General features: G+C 41.7%; 1 protein-coding gene across 2 annotated transcripts in view; it reads right to left on the bottom strand.

Moving 5' to 3' along the window:
• Positions 1-10,653, bottom strand: part of pdgfd (platelet derived growth factor d) — a 30,873-nt gene extending 20,220 nt beyond the window's left edge. The window contains exon 1 of one of the 2 annotated variants that reach the window (XM_057050698.1): positions 8,485-10,653. In XM_057050698.1, coding sequence (XP_056906678.1) covers positions 8,485-8,605 — 121 coding nt within the window. In that variant the 5' untranslated portion in view covers positions 8,606-10,653. The remainder of the gene's footprint in view (positions 1-8,484) is intronic. The other variant, XM_057050699.1, reaches the window with a different exon arrangement.
• Between the last annotated feature and the right edge of the window lie 1,981 nt (positions 10,654-12,634).

Here is a 12,634-nt window from a genome sequence, read left to right as displayed (position 1 = left end):
AATACTAACCCTTGGCTAAAGACAAACTTACTTTTTAACTCAGTCCCACACATATTGATATAATGTGGGCCTGACTATAGAATGCATACATTTTTCATGCTTAAAATGCAAAGACATTTGTCCTTCCACCGTAATATTCATGTGTTCTAAATGACAGGAGTAATTGCTTTTACGCCTAAAGTTAAGTCAAAAGCAAACATAAATGCACAGACAGCATATACATGATGAATAAGCATCCTAATTACTCCTGTCCTTTCAGCAGGTCTGTCACAGACTTGGTTTGTTCTACATAGAAAATACTATCATGCTCAAGTGTAAGCACCCTCAAGTGTAAGCACCCTAAAGTCTTACACCCAAGATTAAAAAACATGGGATTTACAGCTGATATCTGATCGCAGTATGATGCGGAATACTGCTTGTATCACATCCATCCCATTACTGCGCCGTCCTCCTCGGCAATGACATATTCATATCTGAGCTTGCAGATATGATAAAGATGCAGAAGAATGCAGAAGAACTGTGAATTGCTGTGTCAGCTTTGACGACAGGTCAATTGAGTCACGGTTGCTCCTGCAGCCACAATACACGAATGCAGAGACAGCACATATGCACTTGGGAGACTGTACTAAAATATACATATTCATATTCTATGACTGAAACGTGAAAACCTGAGCACAAATTATAAAAATGAATTCAGAAGAAAGACAGTGTTGTTTACCTTGAGTGCTTGGGACTGACTTCCATTAAAAAAAAATGAATTTATTCAACAGGCACTACACTGGTTTCCAAATCTGCTCAAATCAGACCCAACCATCTGGACATACACTTTGGACTCCACACAAATCAGAGTAAAAAAATCAGCTCAAGAATTACTTCTGCTAATGTCCCACAGCTGTCACACCAATGTGCTGAGCAGTTATTTGGAGTAGCAGGAATCTGTGGTCTGTTCCACTACTAAGGCATCACTCCCGTAAAGTTTGAAAAAACTCACCATGTCGCTCTAGCAGCATCTTGTCTCTTTTGTTAAAGTGGCAAAGGCTCTGCCCTCGGAGACCTTAAAGGATAATAAGATTGACCTGATCCTTGAAATGCTTCTCCTGTTATGGTAGAATATATTGAGGAAATGTGTATTCAAACTTTCGGTTTCTAGTGACCCTGAGGTCTAAATATTGATGTTATATTCAATAAGGTGGGGAAATAGCAGATCTTGGTATAGCTTATAAAAATAATAACAGTAAGATGATAAAGAAGCTGGGTTGACATTGGCTAGTTTAAAGGCAAGGATAAGTCGTGTTGACACATATGGGTTTGAGAGGATAAAGGCGCTGCTGTGAAAGCTGCTACAGCGATATCTGCCCGAGTATTATCTGCAGCTAACTCAGTCTTTACTATATTTACGGTATTTGTGTCATCCATGATGTAGAGTCTTGTGAGACAGCCACGTTTGACACTGGCTCCCTGTCTTCCAAATGTCTCCTCGGATGTAGTTGACATTATTCCCATGACATGCTTCTACATATCATAATCTGTGATAATGTGTGTGTGTGTGTGTGTGTGTGTGTGTGTGTATGTGTTAGGGTGGAGGGGGGTGATTCTAAGGACTGTTGAGAGAGGAAGAGGGCTCCTGCTGACGGCTACTGCAGCCTAAACAACAGAGCAGAGGAGGATATAAATTAGCCCAACAGTCGCTCACATACAGATGCTCCATTGTTGATCATCCGTGACTAACTTAAAATAATGTAATATTTGTAAGATAGGTCAGTGAAGGTCAAACTTAATTCATTTTTTAAAAGGTTCATATTGCAGACAAATTCAAATAAATATGTGCTGTAAAGTAAAGTAGTTTAAGTGAAAGGATATTTTCTTTGCCCCCCTCTGCACACAGCAGCTGTTGGATCAGTGCCGCCGGCCTGATCCCAAAGGGCTGTGTTGGTTCCTCTGAGTGTTGCTCAGCAGATGCTGATGTTTTGACAGCGATTCCTGCGCTGACTTTGCCAGACATTAGCAGTTTCCTGTGTGTGTGTGTGTGTGTGCGTGTGTGTGTGTGTGTGTGTGTACGCATGCATGTGCCAGGAAACGTGTCTGTGTGTGGTCGGAGCTCCTGTTTAAGCTCATGTCACTACGCCTCTGACCTTCTGGCTACTGGGATCATTTCTTCAGCTGCCTTCAGATGCAAGCTCCACAATAGCACAGAAACCGTCCCTCTGTCTCTCCTCATGTTTGGTCTTTTAACTTTTCCTTCTGCTTGTCTTCCTCTCCTACCCCACTAATAGGGATTTCCTCTTTGTTTCCTATTTTTATCCCACTTTATCTGTGTTTACAATGTGTCCCTATATTCCCAACTGCTCAGATACCAAGTTAAGTCAGCAAATGATGGCATAAAGGAGGGGGGCAATCAATGATGACAAGGAGAGACAGAGGGAACTGCTGAGGTACACAAATGGATGAATCTATGAGAGGGAGGGAATTATGGGCAAAACTGCTGACAGTTGGTGAGGAAAAGATAAGCGTCTGGCGGGGGGGAGGGATTCTTTCCTGTCAGACAAAGATTCAGCTCTCATGGTGCACTGAAGGATTTCTCCCAAAGATGTTACTTTCATCCCCCTATCAGGGATAATTCTTGATGAGAATTGTCTTTATCTTGTTGTTATGTGTTTTGGCATATGTTCCTGTCTTCTCTTAGAAGTTAGGCATGGTAGATTCATTAGCAAATGTAATCAAGATCAGAGACATGTCTTTCACAGGATTGTTTGTTGTTCCATTGTAATCTCAGGAGCCAGTCAGGCAGGGGGTGTTAAACACCCATTATAAACGGGACATCAGGGTGGGGTTGATGATCTTATTTGCATGATGAATGGGAACTTTGATCTGGCCACCTGGGAAGATAATGGGATGGGACTGTACCAACACCAAATGGGACTGGAAGAAGAGGACGAGGTCATCCCAGCAGAGGAACTGGATTGGATTGTATGAACATTGAGAATTTGCATGTGTGTTTCTATAAAAGACTGGGCCAAGGGATAGTTAGGTTGTCAGACTTCATGCCCTGGCAATGGACTCTGTTATTGTAGGGTTATGAACTGGCCCGGAGCTCTGTAATATTTGTACCTCGAATTGGTTCTATTGTTAAATACATTTTGAAATTGGTATTTTTCTTCTTTAAGTCTTCATTCAAAGAACACGCGGATTAGCAGCTACACACGAGAGGTATTGCGATCCAACATTCTCCTGGGCTGAATGCAACTACAGCTCCATCTACTGCTGGTGACATTTGTCAGTTTCTTACCTCTAAGCAGCCCCAGTGGCAGAAACTGCCTGACGGGACAGCAGTCCTTTTATGCCAGTGTCTTTTTGGCTATCTTGTACTGAACGTTCAATACGTGTCATTTCTGGAGGAAAGCGATACTATCTACAGTTTGGAACCAGGCCGCAAACCAGAACCTAAATAACAAATCAATGTTTCCCTCATCTCATATTCTCAGATAAAATGTTCTTTTCTCAGCATTACAACTTTAAACGTTGTGTTTAACAAATTTCATCTATTTCAATATCTTTAAATAACAGAAAGTTTTGCTTTAAAGCAACTAGAGATATGTTTGATTGTAACACAAGCTAGATAAAGTTGAGTAGAACTGAATGGTGTGAAATTATCATGTCTGATGATTGCCTGCTGGCTCATTCCACATGAATGTCCATGGTTATGTTAGTGATGTGTGGATCGGCCAAATGGGTCCTTCTCTGGATCAATCGCGGTCAAGTCCTCTTTACCACTTGCATTCCAAGATTTGAATAGTTGTGCCAGACTTTTATCTTTGATATGCTTTCCCCTGTGAGCCTGATCACTCCCCGAGGTCCTCCAGCAGGACCCTCCTTAGGTGTCCCAATAGTTGCCTGGTGATGATAGGAGACAGGGGCTGTTTCCGAAACCACCCCCTATACCCTACATCAGGGGTGGGGAACCTCCGGCCTCCGGGCCGTATACGGCCTACGAGACCATTTCTACCGGCCCGCAACGCAATAAGATTTTTAGATTTTATATGTGCACTTATACAGTGGGACCGTTCGCTAAACTCCGCGAGCTGCGAGTAGCAGCGGTAGCGTATTTTTGCCTTTCGTATCGTGAAATTTCTTTCGTAACAAGATGAAATATTTTCCCGTTTTCTGAGATAAAACAGACGGTTATGTTATGTCCGAGTCAAGGTCAGGGTCAGTGAACACAGCATGTGATGTACGTAGTGGGCTGGACTGATTGACACGGACGAAAAATGCTTAGCGAAACACGCTAAACTCGCCGAGTTGAAAGGACAGATGAGTTTGGATAAAATTAACGCTCTTCGCCGGAGTTTGGAGGCTCAACAAGCAGCTTTCACACGACCATGTACCGACAGAGAGATTATTACGCGTGCAAGTTTTGTGGTGAGTGAATTAATAGCCACGAAGCTGAAACCTCACGCCGAAGGAGAGTTCGTGAACGTGCCTCGTAGCCGCCGCTGAGGCGCTCGCGCCGGACAAAGTAAAATTGTTTCAAAGCGTGAATTTTTTTCGTGAATAACTACTTAACTAAGACATATATTGTTATGATTCTAGTGGCTAACGGTATGTTTTTATGGTCAAGGAATCTAAATATGTAGTCAAAGTATATGTGGGACTAATATTTATGGTGGAAATCACAATATGCCAGGAATTGTTGCGCTTGGCGGAGGTCTGCGCTCTCCGAGTGCTTTCTAGTTGTTGTTGTTGTTATTATTATTGTCTATCTTTCTTCATTTATTTTCTTGATTATCTTGTTGTATTGCAGTTTTTGTGAGTAGAGGCCTCGAACAGGCCCTTACGGGTCTCTTGCCTCAACTCTGCACCTCTTTTTATTGTTTTGTATGATCATGAAAACATATTTTACTTGTCATTTTATTCTATTTTTTTGGTGATTTTATATGCATGTGTGCTAAATAAATAATTCAAACTCAAATGCAGCAATCATGAGACTTAGTAACACAGTGGTTATAGACTTTTTTTTTTTTTTTGCATCCCTAGGTATGTGTTCATAATAGTATGGCCCTCGGAGGACTTTATAAAAATTGAAATGGCCCTCGATATGAAAAGGGTTCCCCACCCCTGCCCTACATAGTGCACTCAATAGTGTGGACGCCATTTTGAAATAGTGTCCGAAATGTTAGTGAGCATTGCTGTACCCTATGTAGTGCACTCAATGTATCCCACAATGCACTGCGAAAAGTAGTGTACAACAGATGCACCCTAACTCAGAAAATATATCCCATCAGCCTTTATGGTATCACGTGACAATCTATCAATGGCGGGTAAACAAGGAGAGATGACTTACAAATGTATGTATTGTCCGCTGTTTGTTTCACATTTGATACTAAAGCCTCAAATTCTTTCACTTTAGCCGTAAATGACGCCGTTGTCTGAATACTAACTTTAAATTGAGTGCGCTACGTAGGTCACTCAATCCATGTCCCCCATGTAGTGAGTAGTGAATAGGGAACGAGTGTGTGGTTTCGGAAACAGCCAGGGCCTTTGCTTTTTGGCCCCTAAACTGTGGAACTTCCTGCCTGGAAACCTCAGGAAAAAACTCACTTTTCTCATCTCACATTTATCACATTCCCTGACGTCTTTTATTGTTGTTATTTGTTTTGGGCTTTCTGCTGATATGTGCCATTTTATGCAATTTGTATGATCAGACATAATGTCATAATTCACCCATCCAATCAATGACATGATTGTCGCACTGAAACTTTCTGCAGATGCTATTGCATCCAAAACAGACAGTTTGTGTTTATCTGTCCAATTTACTCCAACAAAGTTTTACTGCACTGACATGTTGGTTTGCTCGTGACGATGTTGCTAACTAACATTCAAGTTTCAAAAAACTTCATTGTCGATCACATAGTGACAGGGTGAAAACATAAATTCTATAAAGACATAACCCCCCAAACACACACAAACAAACACACACGCATACACACATTTAAACCACTGAGACTATTTAAAACACTTCTTTGTTACTGCATCATTCTTTACAGACGATTCAGCACTCTTATCTGGTTGCTAAAGAAGTTAAAATCCTAGCACAATCACTGAAGTACTGTGGCCTGTGGCTGGACTAGTCAATTCATAACAGATGTTCCCTGATCTCAATGGGTCTAATTCATGAAACGTTAGTAAATTTGCAAACAGATTTACACATAAAAGTGTACTCCACTAAAAAACTACTCTGGATTCAGGAACAGGTGAAACTGTGAGGGGTAAAGTCAGATCTGATCGTAAACACTAGTGTAGATCATGAATGCCAAATGACCGTAAATTGACAGCGCGCTCCTGGTAATGAGCTATTTGCATAAATCCCCACCCATGAATTGGCAATGACCACCATAAAAGGAGGTGTTTATTGATGCATACAGGTTACCAGTCAATCATGGCACAAGCAAAATGAGAAAGAGAACAAAAGTTTTCAAACTTTCTGAAGAAGAGATAGAGATTAATTTGAGTGAAGTTGAATTTAAAAAAACCCCACACATTTTACTGTCAGCAATTAGCAGTGGTGTGACAAGGACAGGCAAATCAAAAAACAAGAAGGAGGTAAGAGATGCAGTTAATGTCGTCTCTGCCATCCCCAGAACCATGCCTGGGGTCAAAAGAAAATTGTTTGATATAAAAAACAAAAAAACATATTTGTGCACACAGAAAAAATATATCTGACACAGAAGGAGGAGGCTCACTGTCCAAATTGTCAAATACAGAAATAGCAGGAATTATTGAGGAGACCGTTTTGTCAGTAATCATCCCTGACGGAGACAGCGACCCCATATGGTACGGTAATAAATGTTGTCACAATAGTCGACATTCTGATAAATCACAGATACCTTACTGATTAATTTGGTCTAGGTTGTACAGTCCCAAACAATTTGGGCAATTTTCTCACCAGATTGAAGTAGAAATGTGAAACCAGCAATGTTATACAGTAGTGTGCATAATTGATATAGCCTAATATAGGCTATCCGTGATAGCTGTCGGAATGTAGAGCTATATAATAATAATAAAAGGGTGTTCTTGCAAATGCTGTATGCAAGATCACCCTTTTATTATATTATTATATTTGTCTTATCTAAGTGATCTTGGGGAATCTGTTGGTTTTTTGTTTTGTTTTGAAGCAATCATAACTGGAGCAGAAGATCAAGATGCTTCATTTCCACTTCTATGGACATGTGTGAGCCTCCCACACTAGAAAACCATATTTGTCTGTGGTCTGCATGATAATAGAGAAGAGTTCATGCCTTTTCTCCTTCTTTTAATGTTCTGAGCATTGCTTAGATAGTGAGGTAAAATACTCTCTTCAACTTCTACTCTGCTCTCTTCATTAAAACTGTCTTTTTGGCTTGATTTTACCTCACTATCTGTTCTTCTGATACATTTCTTGCTTGGCATATCACTATCTGCACACCCTTTTCCCTTATGTCCTGCCAGCTGCTTCATAAATGTCCACTTCCTTCAACCTGACCAATTCTCTGAAGTCCACCACCTCACTTGTTTCCTCTCTGTGATTATCTTCTTACAAACTGTCTGGAGAGCCACCACCCCTTTTAGCTCGGAGGGAAGGCAATAACCCTAACCCCCCCTAATCCTGACCCTAGCAGGGCAGGAAGGGATAAACCATAACCCTCCCAACCCTGACCATAGCAGGGCAGGAAGGGACTAACCCTAACCTCCTTAACCCTGACCCTAGCTGGGCAGGAAGGGATCAACCTTTGGTTACTTTCATCTGTGAGTGAGTGAGTGAGTGAGTGAGTGAGTGAGTGAGTGAGTGAGTGAGTGAGTGAGTGAGTGAGTGAGTGGTGAGTGAGTGAGTGAGTGAGTGAGTGAGTGAGTGAGTGAGTGAGGTGAGAGTGAGTGAGTGAGAGTGAGTGAGTGAGTGAGTGAGTGAGAATCGCTTCTTCAATTAGTCAATAAATGGCATCAGAGTTCCCTAATCATAGTCTGAGGGAACAAGATAATAAATGTGAAACGTTTTTCACGAGAGAAATGTTGCTCTGATCCAGCTTACATCTAGCTGTAAACATTATCAAAGCTTTTTATGCTGCCATGTTACCGGAACCTTATGCCACTGAGAAATATGCTACTTAATGGAGTCCTGGTATTTTTATATATTACCACCCAAGCAGGCAACAAACAGGCCTCCCGCATCCAGGTAGGAGTCTAATTCAGTGATCGTTTATGTTTCATTGCTAAGGGACATAACAAGGGAAATAACAGCAAAACACCTCTCAAAGTTAAGACATCAAAGTGACTTTTTAAACTTCCTCCTGAGCTGATTATTCAGACTCAGAAAGGACAATTATAAACTGAACGTTTTAGTCAGATCAGGTCATTATTCCCGTCATCTAAAACGTCTAAATGCATCCTAATTGTCACATTAAGGAACATTCAGAGTGCAACAAGCGTCAGCGGGGATCACCGTCAGGATCTTACCGTCTCTTCTGATAGTTCCTCTTATTACTTTGGCGTTCGAGACTTGTGCGCCCCCGACTCCCGTCCAAAAAGTCTCCAACACCAGTACCACACACATGTGGAAGACCAGGGGGCCGCTCATAGTGATGACAAACGTCCGCCCCACTTGACTCACAGTTAAAACGATGTCGCCAGTCCGAACTGACTCAGGGGAGTCTTTTGCCTCCGCCTTTCCAAGCCAAGAGACTTTGGTGTCGCTCCAGAGGCAAAGGTGACGCTGATATAGTTGTGTTCACGGTCAGACATGAGCTCACAGGCGCCCAGCTTCTGCTCTTCTGCCCGCTCACAGAGAAATATTTGGCATACCGCACTTTCTATCTGTTGGTGTCTGAACAGTACGCGTCCAAGATGTGCGTGCGTCTGAGTCATTTCTTTAAATCTAAATTAAACCAATCCTCTGATAACAAATGAAACTCCATGCAGATGCACCATAAGCAATGATTGAATATTTAATAGTCTTTTCAGCATTGTGAGACAGCAAAAGATATGGGAAGAAAAAAAAGACTTTTAAATGATTGTAAAGGTTAGAAATGTCACAAACTCCACCTCAGTTCAAACTGTTTAAAGTTGGAAAAATATCCTCTTCCTTGGAAAAGTTTATGACAATAACATTTATTCTTGATAGGTAGTTTATCCTCTCTAATCCTTATTGATCATCTGGTCAGTGGTGATTACTAGCAACTAAAATGGGGAATGTTTCTAAAACCCAAGTTATTCCTACTTTATAGATAACATTGTACATGAAATGATCACTATTAAAAGGTGATTTTACACACATACAACATCTATGTAGCAAATAGCATGTTAGCAGTAATAAAGGGACAAATGTTACCAATTGTCTATGTATATAATGTATATGGGTCGGATAAAGGATGATGAATGAATAAACCAGTGTAAATGACTTTCAGGAATTAAGCTAATGCCTCCATTCAAGCACCAACATTATTTAACTGGAGGATGTGAACTGGGAGACATAGAGCATGTTGCTGACTGATGAACTCTCAGCCCACCTTAGTCTCATTAACTAAAGACCTCAGATTCCGGAATCCATTTTGTCCCTGCAGGGAAAAGCACCATTTGACACTCATCCCTTCACATTCAAGTTTCAACCTGGACTTGATAAAATGATGAAAAGAAAATGAGATTAAATGCAGAGGAATTTTTTTTTAATATTAAAAAGAGAATGGGACTTATAATATGCCCTGTGATCCAAGCAAAGTGTGAAGAAAATGTGATAAAACCTTGGTGCGGTACTAAAACAGGGTCCAACTTCTCCTCTCTGAGACATAGAGTATTAAAACCAAGAGGGAAAATGTGGCTGATTTTTTCCCTCTGATTTTTACTCTTTAATCTATTTTTGCTTCTGTTTACTCTGTTTCTTCTTTGACTCCCTTTTCATTTTTCAGTCTCTGGATTTATTGCCAGATGCAGGACTCTAACTTGGTGGGATGAGATGGACCCAGGAGTTCTTTTTGGGTTTCCTGTTAAAATCTCTCTCCCTCTCTCTGATCTGCTTCTCATCCTCACACCTCAGATCATCCATGTCACCTCCCATCTGCTCGACTGTCTACCAGGCTGGTCATGAGCCTTCAGTAAGAGTTGAAATGAGAACCAGCTCAAGTGAAACCATTTCTGATTGTTGTGATTGGATAGAAAAGCATCAGTGTGGAACATTTTAAGGTGTGGATGGGACAGCTGAAGGTCCCAGCGGGTGCAGCTCCTGTCATCAGAACACATCACCTGGTTGCTCCTGGACTTTTACTGCCACACTTTAGACCACCACAGAGTAAAATGCTGAATGCTGAATCCAACTATCCTGTCCGGTGTCAACAGTCAGTGGTGAATCAGTGGACTCTCTGACTCCATGTTAACAACTGAGCATCACTCTTGATTGACTGCTGGCATTGACCAAGATCCTGCCTTCATTGATCAATGAACTCCTCAAGCTGAAATCATTGGATTCAACCTGCTCACATAATCCAGCGGCGTTGCACAGGTGACTAGATCTCTTTATACCATACACAATAGTCTAGAAGTGTTTTGCTGCTGTTTCTCTTTAAAAATTTCTAAAAACGAGGGTGAATAATCAAAGCAGGAAATGCTTCATTATCCGTTACGGAGCACATGTGCCCTTATTCTGTGTAGAGGTCACTAATGCCTCTGAAGTCTCAGGAAGATAAACACACAGCAGACAGGGCACCTGTATAAGATCGATAAGAGATTACTGACAGAATGGGCCCAAACCTACAAGGCATATTACTGCATGTTGATTATGTTCATATTTTAAAGGCCGCCTCACCACCCTCATTAGATTCATGTCAGTATTTAGCATCATTTCCATCCACCCAGCAGTGGAAACGGATATTTGAACATGTACAGATAAATATGTTGACTGTCCATGTTTGCCCTATACTTTAAACAAGCCAAAACCATTTACTTAAATGAAGTAATTCATGTGTTATAGAAATGAAACAAAGTGTTGGCGAGGAAGAAAGGGATCAGTTTTCTCCCCGTGCTGTTACCTTCAGAGGAATGAGATGGAAGTTTTACTTGCTGCAAGGGCAACCCACACATCTGCAGTGTGAGCTACATAGTGTAAGCCTTGACAAGGTTTATTTTTATATTAGCACACGAACATGTAAGATTACAATAAGCGTAAGCGTTACATGATAAAGCGTACGCGTCACATGATAAAACAAAACATGATATATACAAAAGGAACATATAAGAAAATGGGGGATGGAGTGTCACAGGATGGTCAGGTTGTCCCCTGCTATCCCGAGGTATCCCCAGTTAAAGCAGGTCACAGGGTTCTGCACAGGAGTGATAATAAGCGGTTACAGCATTGCTATATGAACAGTTTGAACCTAACACAAAGTGAACTTTTGTTTCCAGAAAGGGGACTTTTATTCAAGTTTCCATCTGTCCTATTATTAATAATTAATATGGACAGTTCACATGAATCAGTGAGTAAACTCTTGTGTACCAACTTCAATTGATCAAAGTGCTGTTTTAGTCTGTTGATTCCCCCACCCCCCCACCCCCCAGTCAAATCAAATCAAATCACTCTTTATTTATATAGCGTCTTTTACAATCAAAATTGAATCCCAGGGCCTAACCCCCAACAAGCAACAGTGGCAAGGAAAAACTCCCTTTTAACAGGAATAAACCTTGAGTAGGACCAGGCTCATGTAGGGGGACCCTCCTGCTGATGGCCGGCTGGGTAGAGAGAGAGGAGAGGGGGGAGGACAGGTAGATGATGGAATGGAGGGGAGGGGAGAGGAGAGGAGAGGCACAGAGCACAGAAACACATACAAAAATACACTATTTATGCAAGCCGCTGGCCGAGTGGGTCAGCGGGGCCGGAGGTCATCACGCAGCTCCGAAGGCGGTGATACCTGTAAATGAATACAGAATGGGGGGAGAAGTAGAAAAACTACACAAGAATCAGCATAACTAGTCTACTTGATGAGGGAGAGGAGAGGAGAGGAGAGGAGAGGAGAGGAGAGGAGAGGAGAGAGAGGAGAGGAGAGGAAACCATGACCCAGTGGGGTGACAGAGGCCTGTCAGGTGATCATGTTTCTGGACCCCGGCAGCCTTGGCCTATAACAGCATAGCTAAGATGTTAACCTAATGATTAGACGACCCCCTAAGTATGATAGTTTGTCTGTCTATGATAGTAACTGCAGAATTAGTAACAATAAGCTTTTTCAAAGAGGTAGGTTTTAAGCCTAATCTTAAAAGTAGAGATGGAGTCAGCCTCCCGTACCTGGACAGGGAGCTTGTTCCATAGCGGTGGGCCTGGTAGCTAAATGCTCGGCCCCCCATTCTACTCCTAGAAACTCTGGGAACCACAAGTAAACTGGCATTCTGAGAGCGGAGCAGTCTATTGGGCTTGTAAGGTAGGATGGAGCTAGGCCTCTGAGGACCTTGTAGGTCAAAAGAAGGGTTTTAAAAATTATTCTAAATTTAACAGGCAGCCAATGAAGAGACCCCAGTACAGGAGTTACAGTGGTATGAGAAAGTTTGGGCACCCCCTCTGAGGTTGTGTAATAACGGACTCTGACTTCACACAAAATTATCTTGGTGGCATGTCCTTCATTTGCCCATA

The sequence above is a fragment of the Takifugu flavidus genome, chromosome 12 (genome assembly GCF_003711565.1).
Source record: "Takifugu flavidus isolate HTHZ2018 chromosome 12, ASM371156v2, whole genome shotgun sequence".
NCBI lineage: Eukaryota > Metazoa > Chordata > Actinopteri > Tetraodontiformes > Tetraodontidae > Takifugu > Takifugu flavidus.
Note: the sequence above shows the minus strand (reverse complement) of the source record. Positions and strands in the feature narration are given on the sequence as shown.